At 39.3% G+C, this 17,839-nt stretch overlaps 2 protein-coding genes across 2 annotated transcripts in view; both read right to left on the bottom strand.

Moving 5' to 3' along the window:
• Nucleotides 1-730, bottom strand: part of si:ch211-266k8.4 (TBC1 domain family member 10B) — a 61,534-nt gene extending 60,804 nt beyond the window's left edge. Inside the window, exon 1 of the mRNA XM_031738373.2 lies at nt 454-730. Coding sequence (XP_031594233.1) covers nt 454-596 — 143 coding nt within the window. The 5' untranslated portion in view covers nt 597-730. The remainder of the gene's footprint in view (nt 1-453) is intronic.
• Nucleotides 731-2,333: 1,603 nt separating this feature from the next.
• On the bottom strand, nt 2,334-10,894 carry olfml1 (olfactomedin-like 1). The gene is made up of 8 exons (XM_031738365.2): nt 10,392-10,894; nt 8,435-8,538; nt 8,110-8,300; nt 7,905-8,008; nt 6,439-6,627; nt 4,684-4,864; nt 3,427-3,586; nt 2,334-3,321 (listed from the first exon to the last, which is right to left on the bottom strand). Exons 1-8 carry the CDS (start codon nt 10,515-10,517, stop codon nt 3,165-3,167), a joined length of 1,212 nt encoding a protein of 403 aa, XP_031594225.1. The 5' UTR covers nt 10,518-10,894; the 3' UTR covers nt 2,334-3,164.
• Between the last annotated feature and the right edge of the window lie 6,945 nt (nt 10,895-17,839).

Genomic DNA, 17,839 nt, shown 5'->3' with positions numbered 1-17,839 from the left:
TCATGTGTATGACGTGTGGACATAAAAGCCTGCAAGGTACACCTGAAATAATTTTTGGCAGAGTAGCTTTGTCTAACATAAATAATCAGCTTAACTCAGCTTTTCTTGTTTGTTTCAGCAACTTGTTGAACTTAAATTCAGTTTAATAAATGGATCAATACAGTTGGCGATAAATAATTTAAAAGACTTTAACCTTATTAATAGAACGAGGTTTTCACTTCTAAGAACAAGATAGTTAGAAACTCTTAAACTCTAATGTTACCACGACTATAACTTACTGAAGTGATTAATTTACATTAACAACAAGATTGAAATCAGACAGTTAAAGAACACAGTTGAGACAGTGAATACTGAAATAACTAGCGTTCAGGAGCAAATGACTCGGGTGCGGAGCATAATAAGCCAGGCTAGTCGCTTACACGGGAGCTAATGTAGCGTGAACTTGTTCCGCACCTGTAATCGTGACACCGGTGATGAAGTTTCTGGTCCTTTTTCTTAGTGAGAGCAAAGCCGAATTCATCAAAACGCAAATTCTCACTGCGCCTTTTAATTGTTGAACTCCTCCTGGTGGCGTTGATACTGCTTCTCCGCTTCATGGTGATGAGAAAGTCCTTCGAACACTACTTCATCCGTTCCCAAAAAAGAAAAATGAAATTCACTTTCCAACTGATTTCTTGCCGCTTCTGTCTATTCGGTCGCTCTTGGACCGCCCCCCTTTCCTACGTCATCTCCAACCGAAAATGGGCGGGTTAAATCAGAGACTTTGAAACAAGAGTGACGCGAAAATGCCATGAATCTATATTACTAAACATAAAACAACAATATCATTCTTTTAAGATAAAGAAGCGCAAGACCTGATATATATATAGTGAAATGTGACTTAACAATATTAATGTAAACTGAAGCAACGCAGTCTTTGAATGTATCTGGTCAGCATGGAGCTGATTTTCACAGTTTTCCACCCTGGGGTCAGGCGCTTGAAGGGTCACCAAGTACATCTGTTAGACTATGTGATAATTAATGTGGAAAGCAAAAAAGAAAGAGCAAAGTTCTTGAAACTTTAAATGAGAATTTATTCTGGGATTTTTTTCTTGCTTTTAGTTATGTGTAATTTTATAGTTTATTTGAAATGGAGATATATGACAAATGTAGAGGCGTAGCTGCTCGCTTTTGTGGAACAAGTTTTATTTTATACAAACCTTTAATATTAAAAATGTAGTTTTATCATCAGTACTGGAGAAAAAAATGTAGTTTATTGTCAGTGTTTTTACTTTGACTTTTTGCAGATAAATGAAATATATTTATTCTATCACAGTTAATTATTACTATCTTTTACATCACCATTTTCTATCAAGTTTAAAACAAGGGAAATGAAGTAATCCACTCTGATACTTAGCGAGTTTTACTGCAAAGGGGACAGAATCAAGGTAAACATGTAACCAGTCATAACCAACAGGGGGCAATGTCGCACTATTTACATCTGATTCACATCCATTTCCAACCATCTCAGCGCACTCACATAATAAAAGTCACAAACAGTTCACAATAGAACCTTCATCTATATCAAACTAAGAAATAACGTTTGTTGCAGATTATGGCAACACATTCACCACCTTTAAAAAGCAGATTCCACAATTTATGTGTCGTATTGAAGTTTTAGTCTCAATGAATAAGTCATTGGTACCAAAATAACAACTTCCTTTGACACTGTATAAACATACAGATATTAAAAGACAGTGGACCCAGAGGTGACGTCTCGTCTTACTGAATGCCTGCTGTACTAGACCGCTACTTTTTTTGAGGAGAACTGGATAATGTGAAAGTAAATCCTCTTAAGATGCTGATTTTAAGAGCATTCTACAAGAAGATGCAAATGTGCAGAGAATGAACGCAGCATGCACTCTGGTTCTGCGTAAACTGAGATCATTATGCTTTGATGTCTCAGTGCATGCTCAACCATAAATGTAAGGAAATCACAAAAAGCTGATTCTGTTCAGCTGGACGATGCGTTTTCAGCATACGTTTCACTCATCTCAACATTCAGATGAACTGAATCTGCTTTCTGGCATAGTGTTTGATGTTGATGAGAATGTGTAGTTGAAAGGAAATGAGAGATTCCAGCACTATTTTGCTACTGTCTGTAGAATATACAATGTTGACATTTGGTTGTCCTTTCCTTGCTCTACCTCCGCGAATCTTCACTCCTCATTGTCTTCATAAGCAAGCCGTTTGGGAGAACTCAACTATTCAGCTGACAGAGACATATTCTACGTTACATATTTCAAACAGTTTTTAAGATGGAATTCATCATTCTGAAAAACATACTGAAAACCGTGACATGTAAATGCTCTTTATTGTGTTGCTACAAAGTATAAAGTACAATGCTTAAAAAGGCTTCAGTTAGACATGGAACTTATGTCTATAACCCTTCACAGTGATAAAGGCAGCATCCATTGCCAGCAAAGGAGCACTAAACAACAGCAGATTATAAAATACCCTATGACTAGCTTTCCTAGATGTACGCTTTTATTAGTGATTTGTTTTATTGCATGATTTTCAAGTGATAATAGAGATTTTAATACAGGACACAGAATTAACCTACACATTCTCACACCCGACTCGTCACACACTGAAACTTGTTCTGGAACTGCTTCTTGTCATATTTTAACACTGGGGTGCCTAGTTGATATCAGCGTATCCGTATAGTGTCAGCACTTCACATAAAAATAGCATGCATTATATATGTTGGTACAGTTAATGGCCGTTTTGAGTTTAAATGCAAACTTTCTATTTGAATTTCTGCTTTTATGGCTCATAAAACCTTTCTCTAAATACAGTGATAATATTGTTATCGTGAGGGTTTTTTGATCACAAAAATCATAAAGTGTAAATCTTATATTGTGGTAGACCAAGACAGAAAACAATCATGTTTTAGGTTAAGATACACCCTTTCATGAACTACACATTAAAATTAAACTTTTTAAAACATTTTAAAACATTTCTTTGGTTACCACATCTTTAAACAGCAACAACACCAGTAGAGCAATTTTTCTCATGATTTCATTGGGAATGTTGAATAATTACACTTAAGGGGTACCCAGTACATTACAATGCGAAGCAACTATGTCCTGAACAAACATCAGTATATGAACACTGTCGTAATATTAGTCTGCAATGACTTGGTCATCCTTGCGTGTCTCCACTTTGTATATTGTCTGGTAGCCATCATCCCAGGCATACAGCTGCTTGTCTCCGGGGTGATAGTGGATGCTGCTATGGCTGGTGTAACGTTTCGGGAAGAACATCACAGGACTCTCATTGCTGCATATGGATGGCACAGGGAAAAGAAAGTGGTTTGTCATGTAGATACTGTATGCATGTATGGAGGTGTATACTGCGCATGCAAGTGCGTGTGTACAAGCCAACCTGTGAATGGTGTCATGGATGTCATAGAGACACTGTATGGTGGAACGTCCTCCATAGCGTGTGTTGTAGACCACATAAAGGGTGCCACATATTAGGAAAGCTCCTTCAGCATCATGGCTTCTACACTGTGTGTCCCACACAGACTCTACTGCCAAGGTTCCTAACATATAAAGAAACAAAGGTGAACTGAATGGATATATGTTCTTGCTTTATGTAACTGGTTCCATGGCGAGATCAAACCATAGAGGGTATAAAAGATGGATGTAAGGCTCTGGGCAAAAGTTTTGAGTCACCCGTAATTTGCAAAAAAACATGCAGAATAGGTGCATTTATTGAAATTATATAGTATATAAGCAAAAATAGAGTTTATACAGTTCTTATAGTTTTAAAGCAAATAATTGGTGTGACCACAACACAGCCTTAGGGAACCCTTCTTGCTATTTTTTTAAGTAGTCTAGGGGAATAGTTCTCCAGGCATCTTGGAGGACATTTGATGTTGGCTGCTTTTTGTTATGTTCTCTCTCCCATACTGCTTAAATAATGTTTCTGGGCTCTGGGAAGGGCAATCCCTGACTGATAGTGTTGCATTGTGTGTTTTTCTATCCAGGTATGCTTTTATTACATTAGCAGTATGTTTGGGATCACTGTCATGCTGAAAAATGAAGCCAGTTCCTTTCAGATGCTTTCCAGATATTATTGCATGGGGAATCAAAATCGTGCTACTTTTATGCTTTGATGAGACCATTTATGGTAACGATAAACTGCACAGTAAATGGGTCAGTTGCAGGGCCAAATGCATTTGTCAGGTCCTGTGTCAGGTCTTTAGCAGAATTCTTTCCAATTTTTTTTAGTAATCACTTGCAATAGCTGTTGTTTTTTAGCCTTGTGTGTTCTTTTGACCTCCACTTGTCCAAATAAATAAATAAAGCACTCCTTTGAAAACTGTTAGGAGCAAGAACTAGAATGAGTGAACAAGCAGCCCATGTACAAAGAAAAACTTTGAAAGACCTTTAGATCTGTATAGTCCTCCTTTCTGACTTGTTGAACTGAGAGCATAAACTCATCATTAAGTGTTTAAAGTGCAAATAAGGTGATGCCTGTTTTCCCATACATTTCGCCTCCTGTTGCCCAGTAAAAAAATTTTTTTTAATACAGTCTATGCATCAGAAACCACTCTGATGCTTGTTTTATTATATATATATAGACTCAAAACCTTTTTCACAGAACTGTGTATGTATAGCAGGAGTAGTACTTTACCTATTTCCAGTTTGGTGATGACCAGGTTTCCTCCATACTCAGCATCTGCATGGATGACCCAGAGACCAAGTTCATCAACAGCCATGTCCAGGTAAGTGTTCGGGTTCAGACTGTAGACAGGCATACGGCCAGCTCCCGGAAGAAGAGTGCTGTCCACCACTGTGCCATTCAGCAGGTCTACCTTTAGGATTTTAATTGATATGAACGGACATCGTTATAGCATAGAGGGCCTTTTATTTAAGTCACTTTATCTAACCACAAAATTAGATTGAGTAACTACTGAAAGTATGTGAACAGTGGTGTGCTATTTTAGTCACTTTATTAGCACAGAGTTGGAGGGCACTGCATGTTGAAACTGGACTAAGATAAAAGTTAATGCTAGCATGCTAACAAACTTACGAAAGATCCATTTCAGACTAGCATTTTTGGCTTGGAGTAGCGTATACTGTAGGTATAATTAATAATATTGTGGTTTCGAGGGTGTTAAAAAGTACAAAGGTAGACAGAGCCTTCAGGATTCAGGCCCCCTTTCTGTGCAACCAGATCTTAGTTTGGATTCAGGAGACAGACAGCCCTCTCTACTTTTAAGATTAAACCTTTCCTTTTTGATAAAGCTTATAGTTAGGCCTCGATCAGGTGACCCTGAATCCCTTCTTAGTTACGCTGGAATAGGTCTAGGCTGCTGGGGGCTTCTCATTATAAACTGAATGTTTCTTTTTCACTCACCTCTTTTCTCTTACTATGTATTTATATACCACTCTGCAATTAATTATTAGTTCTCCTGGCTCCTTTCCACAGCATTTCTTTGTCCTGTCTTCCTCACATACCCCACAACTCGTGGCAGATGGTGCTCCTCCCTGAGTCTGGTTCTGCTGGAGGTTTCTTCCTGTTAAAAGGGAGTTTTTCCTTCCCACTGTCACCAAACTGCTTGCTCATAGGGGGTCATAAGATTGTTGGGGTTTTCTCTGTACTATTGTAGGGTCTTTACCTTACAATATAAAGTGCCTTGAGGCAACTGTTGTTGTGATTTGGTGCTGTATAAATAATAATAAAATGAACTAAATATTAATGTAGACTCTATTTAATTTTGGTGACTAGTAAGACCCAACTTGGCTTGTACAAACCAAAGGCTTTAAAAATCCCAGGCAAGCCACCATCTATCAAAATGTGGTTACTTTATGTACTACTTAAAGAAGGCTTCTGTAAAAAGAAAAAGAAAGAAAACCAGTGGACACATGAGCGACCTTACACAAATTAGCTGTGTTAGCAATGCTCCCATATCAGCTAGAGTAGGTCAGAATCACTTGCATGGCAATGAGAGGGACACCACATTACTTACTATTTAATATCAAGATAGTGATATTAAGTACAACTGAGGCAAATATGACATTCCTCACAGACATCTATTATATTTGTGATTAAAAGAATAAAATACTGTAAATTCTTTAAACCCCCCCAAAGTATCCTGACAAAAGTCTTTAGCTCTACTGGAACAAAACTGTTTTCTCTGCTCACTGACCTCAGCTGACACAGAAGTGAAGGAAAGAAAACAAGAACGACTCCTCAGTGACTAAGCTCCCTGTTATGAAGTCTCAAACTGGTAAACTGCAATTGTATCCAGCAACTGTTGCCAAGCGACATGAACTACTTTAATCAACCCCTTTTGTACACAGAGTGCAAATCAACACAAGAATGCCTTGATGTGAAGTACACATGAACAACATCACATTCATGTTTGACAAATCACTTACAAACCTTCACTATTTGGTTTGTTGTATCTGCTTTGTGGTAGTAGAGGAATCCATTGTAGACCACATGACCCGATCCTTGCCAGTGGAAAGGCAGCTGCACCACCTTTGCTGGAGATGAAGTCCTCTCTGTGAAGCTTTGCAGGGAAACATACTCCAGCACGGTGTCGTTACGAATTCCGCTGAGCAGATAAATCTGAAAGATTGGGACAAGCTGATAAGAGATTTTGCAGCTCAGCTTTATATTCTATTCTTTATGAAAAACTGCATAAAAAGGCTGTTTTAAAAAGCTTTGAGCATTTTGGTTGGCATCATCTTAAGTGTTTTGAGCCAGAAAAACAATTTTTGCACATAGTGGTGGTTAGTAATGTACATCTGTAGGGTACATGTGTGAACAGCTGCAGACACCATTTTATTCTAACTAACATTTAAATAAAATAATAGAATTTTACTCACTTATAAAGCTTGAAAAGACTTCTTGGACAGTCAGTTAACACACCTAATCATGCAGCTGTAAACATGTTCATTTAAAGCACTAAATTTTGCCACTTTAACACAGCAGTCCATGGGAATTGTCTCACTTTTGGAACAAGCCTCAACTGGCCAAACAAAAAACTGCAGTCTGGACTCAGCTTTTAAGTTCAGCTCCAGAATATTGGGAAGGTGGTTTTATTCTTTTGGCCAATCTTATATAACTACAATACACCCAGCCATTTACATCTGGGTAGAATTGTTAATTATTAGGAGCACCATAGTATATAGTTTACACATTTGCCTAACAAGCCAAAGATTCCTGGTTCAGTCCCAGGAGGAGTTCCTAAAGCACTGGCTAAATGTAGCTTTGTAATTATTAAAGCTGTGAGCTATTGTTTATTCACTTGCTCACTCATTACAAGCAAAGAAAACAGTACATATTTAACAGACATACAGAAAAATTAGCATCTTTGGGAGCTGTTTTTCTGGATCCCTGAAAAACACAGGTCAATTTTCTTACCCTCTGCTGAACCATATTTTTTGTCACTAGCTCCTATCAGGAAATATCTGGCTCTTTAGATACAAAGTGACAAATGTTACAACAGCTAGTGTCAAACTTGAAAGGAAAGTGAGAGTCAAGGGAGTAAAATTATACATTATAAAACCAAATGATCTGAAGCTGAGCTCAAAGATGTTAAAATGTTTTGCAGAATCCAGGGAAGCTGCTCAGTTGGTAATAATTGTATGTGGTTTTATCACCTTAAGCCAGCCATTTCCATCACAGGCGGTCATCTGATAACAGCTGATGCAATCATATAGGACAAAATAGTCCAAAAAGCATGACTCATTTTGATTATTCTGAGAACAGATCAGTGATTGTCCATTAACAGAGCCACAGTGAGAGAAAGATAAACAGAAGAGTGCAGCTCAGAAGGAAAAACAGCTCTCCCTCTGCTGCAAACAACCAGTTATTTCATCATCTATAAAAAAAGAAGAGACCTTGGCTGATCCTTCCGAGGGGTCCTTGAACCAGGAACCATAGGTGTCTCCTGCCTTCTTTACAATCTTGAGAGACTTGATTTGACTCAGACCGGTGCTGCAGTCTGGAAAAATCACAGAAGCAGGAATGAACATTTTGTTGTTTGTTTCTATTTTCCAAACTTATGTTATGTGGACCTTTAAATATCTCGTCTTATTTAAGCACCATTTTGCACTTTGATCTTGGCTTTCCTTTTCAGCAGGTCGAGTTCTGCCGCTTTTATCTGCTGTTCCAGCAGTGCCTCCTCCATCTCAATTTCAGACTGACTGGGAATTTTGTTTTCCAAATATTCCAGCTCTCTTTCCATCCGGTCTACACGTACAGACATGCCATCCATCTGGCTCTTCACCTCTGATCTACATAGCAAAACAGTGCTTATTTCATGTATTTCATTCAGTCCCTAGAAATTTGTCATCACTTTATTCATTTTTTCACTTAAATAGTGTGTACTGAGAGAAACTTTGTAAAGGAGATCTTTCACACATGTTACCTGAGAACACTGAGTGTAGACAGATAACCTCTGATTTCACTGGAGAGGTCAAAGGTTCTTTGGGTGACGCTTGTGGTGCTCTGCTCACACTGATTCAGGCGCTCCTGGTTTCATGAGAAAAGGAGTTAAAATTTGAATATTTAGTTTGAGAACTGATGGAACTAATATCAAATTTTTTCTCTAACAACAAAAAGGTTCACGTAAATTTTACTTGGTCATGTATGAAGAATACCTCACACAAAGCCTTGCTCCGCTCATTCTGTACATTAATAGCACTTGATGCTACAGCCTCACTTGGTATGGTTTGACCACCGGCTTCTGGTGGCTAATGCTAAGATGTTTTGGGTTGATAAATTAAAAGAAATACTGGCGACCACCAGTGATACGCCTCAGCATCCTAATACATGCATCCATGGTGTGAATTTTAAATTCCTGCATTGCTTTGTTTTTAAGTTATCGCATTCACAAGAAAAGTTGACCTCTCATGTCGCCCACCCACCCAGCCGTCTGCCAGGCGGGGTGACAAAACCCCATCAGCCCTTTTACGGCTCAGAGGTAAAAACTGAACTGTAGCCTCCCACTGTGATGGGATCAAGTTTGATGATCACTTGTTCCCTTAATGGAAGGTGTCACTGTGAGGGAATACAAAGTTTTTCTTAGCATTCACCTCTATTAAGATGAAACATTTCTGTCCTGATCATAGTGGTCTGTTTCAGCATGACAGTGACCTCAGCCACAGGGCATGGAGGTTTACTGAAGGGTGAACTGTTTTAAGTCATGATCAGGGCATTCCTGTTTATTTTTGTTTTGTGTGGAAATTGTTTTTTTTTTTTTTTTTGGGAAGGGTCTGGGAGTTGGATGGTTTCCCTCACACCTGATCTGCAGCTCTTCGTGGAGTGGGCAGTATTTAAGAGCGCTGTGTGCAGCTGATCATCGCCAGATTGTCTTCACCTCTTTGGTGCCCACCAGCCGTCAGCTGAACTCAACTCAACTGGTCCCTGATCTCCAACCTTCTTTCGTGGAGATTTCCGAATGCTTCTCAGAACCAGTAAATCGTGCCCTCCTAACCGCTACCACCTGCCCACTCTCTGCCAAACTCCCCAGTGCTCTGGATTGTAGTATGGACTCCTCCTTCCTGATTATGGAAACATCACAGCAAAAGTAAGGCTGAAGACTTTGACGGCCTGCTTCGGGATTCATTCACTACCGCTCGCTTACACTCTCTCTCTATTAGTAGTTTTCAGTTGCCTTTAATGTTGCCTGTGTTTATGTCTTGGTTCTCCTGTGCTCACTTGTCTGACATTTTGTTAAGTGTTAGTGTTCATGTCTGGGGCTTACATCATATGTTGATTTAGTTGTGTTTCTGTTTTGCCCCCCTACTTTTTTCTTTCTTTCTTCTTCTCTTTCTTTTACTTGTACAGGGGATTCTCTCCCCCTCGCTCTATGACAGCTGGGACTGGCTCCAGCTGTTCTGTAATCCCACGCTGCATAAACAGTAAGAATGATGGAACTGGCATAATTTGTATCTTGACAGCCTTCAGCCAAACACTCTTTAACTGCACAGGTTCACTGATCAGTCTTTTCTCTATTTGCTCCAGTTCTGCAAAGCTTCTGGATTTTGATAACAGACTAAGCTAGTACCTGAAAGTCCTTCAAAATGTAGTAAACCCACCATAATGAGACATGGTGTATTTCTATAGATAGGAAAAACATACTGACTGATATTTTTTGTTGCCTCATTTAGATTTCCACAACTCTAGATGATCAGATAATGCAGTACAGATGAAATTTTCTGAACTGAACTGCAGCATTCAGCAAAATGTAAAAGCAAAGTGAGTAACACTACAAACAGCAGTTAACAGGTGGGGGCTGAGTCTATGCTCTTTGTGTCTCTGACCTCGTGCCAGATGCACATACATGTAGTTGACGTGAAACAGAAGAACCAACATCAGCTTACCTCCATCTGAGCCAGTCTCCTCTCCAGGTACTGGATTATAAAGGCATCCTGAGAGGAGCTTTGGCTCTGGACTGAGCCAACGATCAGACACAAAGATACGAGAAAGAGAGGAAGTATGCCCGACATGACTAAAACTCAATAAGTCTGCCCAGAGTAGTCAGCCCAAGTTTCACTGCAGCTGTAGAGGCAGTGAAACTAGCCTCTTTTTGTTTCTGAAAAACTTGTCAGTATTAATGAGACCACTTCCTGTATTTCCGCAGCACTCCTGCAGCACAGAGCTCAGTAAAAGTTCTCCAAAGTGAGAGCGTACAACAGTTTTGCTGTTATAAAAGCAATCCCAGATTCCTTAAGTGACTGAATTCTTCTCCTTCTGCTTTATTCAGGAAAAGTTGCAGCTCCAGAACTTTCTGCCTTGTTTCTCTAATAAGTTGTTGCTTCACTGGGTTTTGGATCCAAGTGAACCTCACCCACGGTCCCTCCCAGTCTCTCTCTCTCCTAGTCGCTCTGTCTGCCTCTCTCGCCCACCCTTCTATGCTCTGTTTTTTTGTGCATTTGAGGTATGAGAGAACTATCCAACAGAGGAGGGGGAGAAAGAGAGACAGTGAGAGCTAGAAATAACCCCGACAGTTTATACCCCATTGGTCAATCCAACATTTTTTCCATTGTAATATTCTCCAGATGGCCCACTGACACGTCCTCAGTTCTCCCACAGAGCGAACCCTGACCCAATAAAGTTACCAGTTGGATATATTAACCAAATCAGTGCTCTATAACCTGTCTAGAAATGTTTTTCAAGTATGAGGAAAAAGCCCATTTATACTAAACCCATTCACAAACAAACAAATTGTATTTTACAGGCAGGATTTACAGGGTTTATTTTAATATACTGATACAAAACAATAATTACAAAGTTGTCTTTTAATTTCCATCTACTTATCGTTGTCGGGGGGGCTGGAGATAATCCCAGCTACCATAAGAGGAGAGGCAGGTACACCCCGGACAGGTCGCCAGTCTAACACATAGAGACAAACGACCATTCACACCTATGGAAAATTTAGATTTACCAATTAACTGCATGTCTTTGGACTGTGGGAGGAAGTCGGAGTACCTGAAGAGGACCAACACAAACATGAGGAGAACATCCCAACTCCACACAGAAAGTAACCGGCCAGGTGCTGGAATCAAACTCAGGATCTTCTTGCTGGTAGGCAACAACTGTGCTGCCCGTCTTTTAACATTGGTAACATTTTTAGCTCTCAAACAAAGATATGTGAAAATATGTCAAAATAACAAATGTGTTTTGTATTACAGGGACATCTTGTGGTGATAAAACACAAGCCAATTAGCACCATCACCTCCAGTCTCATAGAACTGCTTTGATTTAGCATAGCATGAACCCCTGACCCTGTGCCATGCTTGCTTGCACACTGCACATGACATACCTTTTACAATCTGCCGACGACTGGAGATCTGGTCGCTACAGGGGTCCAGAATTACAAGGCTTATCCATTGTCATGCAAAGCCAGCCACTGAGGGGCCACATTCCCGTGTACTCCTCATACTTTCCCCAGCCTCGGATAAATGGGGAAGTTTGCTGCAGAAAGGGGATCGGGTGTAAAATCTTTGTCAAATCAAATATGCAAATCATAAATAAATAAATAAATAAAGCATAAAGATGCAGCTGAAAGATGAAGAACGAGAAAAAGATACAGCTGTCACATAGGCCATCCACCCATCCATCTATCCTCTTAACCGCTTGTCCATTTTATAGTCACAGGGAAGCTGGAATGTTTCCCAGGTGCCGCTGAGCAAAAGGCGAGGTACACCCCACACAGGCTGTTAGTCTATCATCAGGCATCATGTAGGTCATGCTTTGGATCATTTCTAGGCTGCAGTCTCTTGGTGATGACAAACATAAAGACAAGCTCCTTGCCCACATTCTGAAGAAATGAAGAAAAGTTAGGTTAAAAACAAAACTTTTAACTCTTTCACAAATGACAACTTAAAAAAAAAAATCGGGGTCACCGGTTGTCAGATAACTCCATAAAAAATGTTGCAAAACTCTGCACCACAAACAATTTTGAGATTAGAAAATGTGAGGCACACAGTTAGGTCTCTGTGTTGACATCTACCTAAACAGGTGAGTTATTTAAAATAATAATTTAAAAATAATCACTCCAGTACAGATAATATGAAGGGTGGAAATTAGCTATAAGCTAATTAGCTGTAAATAGGGAGTATTGGGGATTAACTCACTTTTGTAGCCAGCCTCACTTCTGTATTGGATTCAATTTTTTTTAGCCCCAATTGGTAAAATTACACTATAATTTTATGTCATTAACATTTCCTGATGTAACTGCTGCTCTGAAAAACTTTAAATCAATGCCACTTATCATGCAGACATATTAATGATAAGCTTTTAAGACCGATATCTTACTGTGTGGTTCCAAGTTTAACCTATTTCAGCTGTGAGGTTTCTGCCCTTGCTCCCATCCCTGTTGATCCATGTGATATTCTGACTGATTTAGGTCCAAATGTTATCGCTGCCAGATAATTTTTGCTTAGCTGCTGTTTTTTCACAAGTCTCCATTGGCTGCTTCTCAGAGGCACGTGGAACTGTTTTCTTGGCTTTTGTGGTGACAGACAACATCTGGCTATCAGCTTTCTCAAACACCCGATCTGGGCTAGAACGGTTAGAGCATCAACTACATGCGAGCAATAAAAGATGATAGAGGAGGGCTTTCTAACACGTTAAGAAAGAAACATTTTTTTCTACCCAACCTATTTGTGAAAAGACACCAACACTAAATCCTGCTGTCATCATTACAGGTTTTAACCATGAGATGGCGCCACATCATAAAAAGAATACACTCAATACTACAGCACAGTACAACCCGACAGTAGGCACTGCCCTTAACATCACACCCCCACGGCAACCACCCACTCTCCCCACCACTTTACCTGTGGTCTGTAATTACAGCCTGCTGCTAAATCCTCTGTGTGGTGCAGTGGTAATAATGAGGACCCTATTCATGACCGCTACTGCATTGCTGTGGTTACCGCGGTTTTTTGGGGCTTGCATGCCATAAAAAATAAAACATTGCCCATTAGTGACTGAAAATCATGGTTTATTGTTGCATGTCTATAGGTCACAAGCACTTTAACAGCTTTTTCTTTCTTGGATGGTTCCATCTGGACTATCTTAAGAGGCATACTCTCCGTTATCTCATAAGAGCGAAGTTATGATGAAAATATAAAAATGTACACATAATCAACTCAAGCTCATATTGTAAGAACTTTTTACTATTTAATTCCTTCCTATTAATGTTTTTTTTTCTACCGTTAATGCCGCATGAACGATTTGACAAATTACCTATTGTTCACTGTTTCATCACCTGTGAGTAATTTATTACAGCAAAGAAAAACACTGTCATTCACTTTATTGGAGTGTAACACAGTGAAGCTCTTAATTATCTGAAAGGATTATGTATTGCTTTCAAATTCTTCCTGCCCTTTGCATGCACATCTACTGATTTATTCTTTTATTCTTGTTCTTTATTCTTCTCTTTTTATTTCTGCACAGCACTTTGGCCAGCTGTTCTGTTGTTTTAAAGTGCTTTAGAAATAAAGTAAAAGTGAAATAATTATTCAGGACCTAATATTACCCCTGCTGGACCCACATTATAGGTAGATATGAAGATTTTTTTATAAAATTTTTAAATCATAATCAGCTTTTTTGACTTTTTGTACACATATAAGATATTGGGGTCCAGCTGTTTATTTGCTCTCATTGTACATAACAATGCAGAAAAAACTGACAACATGACACAGAAAATAACAACAGACATAGCATATTTAGTTCAATGTTGGAATTAATTTTCTTTTTTTAATTAGCTTTGTGAGGTAAAGTAAGGTAATGGTTCTTGCCCTGTGTAAGTGGATCAGATTTCTCTTAACCACGACTTTATAATCTTTGTCAGGAATAGAAATATTGTCCTGCTATTAGTTGCTGCTATTTTTATAATCATCATTAACATTTCAGTATTAATAGTGAGGTTGCATTTAGATGCATTCAGATGTTCAGATATATGGTTATAGCCTTTATTACAGGTCCAAAGAAGAACCATTTTAAATGGTTCTGTTGAATCTATAATTTAAATGTTATTAATGCTTTTATGATCTCTGTGTAGAGGGCAGAGACAGGAAACAAAACGCGTCTGCAGAGCATGTTTTGCAGAAGTGAAACTGAAGCCAGAAGTTTAAGTGCAAGGGTGTTTAGTATGCATTTATTGCGGATTAAGCCTTAAGCAGTTGTGGTAGATTGAAACAGTTGTTTATATATTTCACATATAAGTCAAGATCATTACACACAGGATGGCCTTAGCCTGGTTGGTTGCTTAAGTTGAGGTCAACTAAGGTTCAGAAAGCAGATGCAAACTCTGCACGTACACACAGACAAATAGTGAGAGGTCATGACACGTGCGTAGCATACACTGCAGACACATACACACAGAAATGCAGAAGTGTGCCGACGTACTTAGAGGAAGTGCACCAGACGAGCGACAGCGAAGAGGGGAAGCACCGACCCGAAGACAATGTTTTTTAGAGCAATGTTAAAGGTCAGGGAACATTTTGTGGTTTGGATTGACGTAAGCTGTACTATTGTCTATTTTTGTAAAAGAGGGGGGCTTTGTTATTGTACCCATATAGAACCTTGTCTCATGATTGTAAGTTCAGTTCAACACTGATTGGGTTGTTGAACTCACACATGTGTTCATTAAAATGCCGTCTAAATTGCACATGCCTGGATCTGTGGTTTTTATGGATTCTTCTCTCAACATTGAACCCTAACATTTGGGGGCTCGTTCCGGTGAGAGAGAGGAATGTTGGGGTTTTGGTGAGATCCGGGGTCCGTGGTAATTGGACGGGCAGACGGTAATCAGTGGTGAAAGTGAGCAGGCATTCCCCGGGGCATTTAAAGGTAAGACACTGCCTGTTGAAATATATTTCCAAAAGGTGTCACATTGGGCATGTCAAATTAAAGTCTACTCACTGAAAATTACTGGTAAATGTCTGTTTTTAATTTTGGTGAAGTTTTCATGAAGTTTACCGTTGAAGTAATGATAATGAAATGGAAGTTTATAAGTGACAGTACTGAGTAATGAGAATAAAGGAATGAAAAGAGAATTAAAGCAGTTGGACTGCGAAGTGAACTTAGAAGGATAGGGAATTTGGTCATTGTGTGGGGTGAAGCCCGTTGGTCATTGATCTACGTGTGATGGTCAGTTTGTGGGTTAGAGTCCCCTATGTCCACAACGGAGATCTGCCTCAATCTTAATCCTGTTCCGGATGTAGATTGTTGTTTCAAATTATTCTAAATTTTTCTAGGACGACAGCGGCGCGTCTGTTAAGAAGCGCATTTTCTCCTTGGTAACGCTTGCACCTGGGCAGGACGCTGACCCTTGGCCTACCCTGAAGAGTAGGGATAGTACCGTCGACAGCGGGAGAGAACTTGGGAACCTCTGAAATTGCTAGGAGTTAGAGTCTCCTATTTTTGCGCTTATTGGGTATGCTGGCAAATTAAGTTAGGTTTAGAGATCTGGACAGGACAGTCTGGGACCGCCCTGGTGAATTGAGCACAAAAGTCTGGGACTGATCGGTTGGAGCCGTTATGTTCTATTATCGAAATTACATAGGAGTTGAAAAGGCCTAAAAAAAAAATCTGTGCAGTTGTAATTTAAGACGTCTGTAATATAAAATATGAGATCTATGAGTAGGATCAGTCTCTGTGTCAGTCATGCACAGCCGGAAGTGCACTGATTGTGTGTGTAAATGCAAATGAGCAGCAGTGACGCGCAGAGAGGGTGGTTTCAATTTTGAGAGGACTGAGAGCTTTTTGCTAAATGCCTGTATATAAGAGCTTATTATGAGAGTGTAAATACAGTGTGAATATATTAGTGTGGATGTATAGTAAATGACTGAATTTTGATAGATGTACATTTCGTGAGCCATAAATGTTGGTGTGTTTTATTTTTCAGTTATGTGTGTGTGGGGGAGAAGCTGCGAGGATGATGAGAGGTTTCAGTTTTCTTTTTCTTTTCTTTTGACTTGCTCTTTCTGATCATGGAAGGCATGTCCAAAATACTCGTATGAAAGCGTATTTTGTGTGATTTTAACTGTGTGAATGCTGTCAGTATTTGATTTGAGTGACTCTGCATGATTTGTCTGAGTGAGTGGAAAATGGCAGTTTGAGAGAGAAAAGGCAGTGTGTGAGACGATTACTGAATGACTAAAGAGGTTAGAACCTTTAAAAGTGTGTATGAAAGAAAGGAGTGTGAAATATATTTCTTGGGTGATGAAAAAGTAGGATGTGCTAAAGTTTGAAAGTGTTTTTAATTCAAGAAAACAAAAAACAAAGGAGTTAGATTAGTTTGAGGAACAGGAAATATTGCTCTGTGTATCGGGGCTGCAGCAACAGGAAATAGTGAACAGGAACTGTGCATGCCCATATATGGGAACTGAGTGTGTGCAGAAAGAACACAGAGAGACAGACGAGGAAATGGGAGCAAATGAAGCCTTTAAGAAAAAATGAATATAATACTAATTATATGGTCAATACAGGTGGGCGTCTTTCAACTTTGCAACCTTGAGTTCAGCAGCAGAAAAGTAGATTAAAAGAATTGGGAGAATAAGCCAGTTTTTGGCTCGAAATTGGGCGGCTGGATCTCTCACTTTGTCCCTGAAGCAGAGAAGAAGTTCAAAGGACAGTCAATCGCCTGATGAAGACCGATAGAACATTGTGGACTTGAATACAGCAGGCAAACGGCAGTGCCACTGATCCATTAACCCTGATGACGACTGACGACCAGCAGCAGCATGTAAGAGTAATGTAACATGTACTGTGAAAATACAGGCTGGGCAGTTGAACAGTGGGATAAAGAATTGTGGAAGAGCACTGGACATTGAGTGATATTTTGCCATGCTGGGACTTAATCTGAAAGAAAGACTGTAAAGAAACAGAGAAGAAGACAACAGCTGAGTTGAGACTGTGTTTGCTGGAGCTTTGAAGCCCGAACAGGACATTGTGCAGAGAGGACCAGTGAGAGATGAAGCTGGACGAGTTTGACTGCGAGAATATAGGATATAATTGGATTGAAAATTGAAACCTGAACTCATGAATTGTTTAGGGATGTCCACCATAGCATAACAAAGAGGTAAACATTAGAAAAGGTAGGAATAATGAACGAAAATAATTGTCATTACCTTAATGAATAGAAAACACACATACAAATTGTTACATGTGAGATTATTTTTGAAATGAATCAGAAGTGAGATAGTTTGAATCTAAAGCTCAGTGGTGAAATGCATAAATTAAATATGAATATATAGGATGCAATGAAGAAACAGCTTACACGTAGTGTACATTAACATGAATACATCACAAGGCA

This window comes from Oreochromis aureus, linkage group 7 (genome assembly GCF_013358895.1).
Source record: "Oreochromis aureus strain Israel breed Guangdong linkage group 7, ZZ_aureus, whole genome shotgun sequence".
NCBI classification, from domain to species: Eukaryota; Metazoa; Chordata; class Actinopteri; order Cichliformes; family Cichlidae; genus Oreochromis; species Oreochromis aureus.
This window is presented reverse-complemented; position numbering and strand designations above follow the sequence as displayed.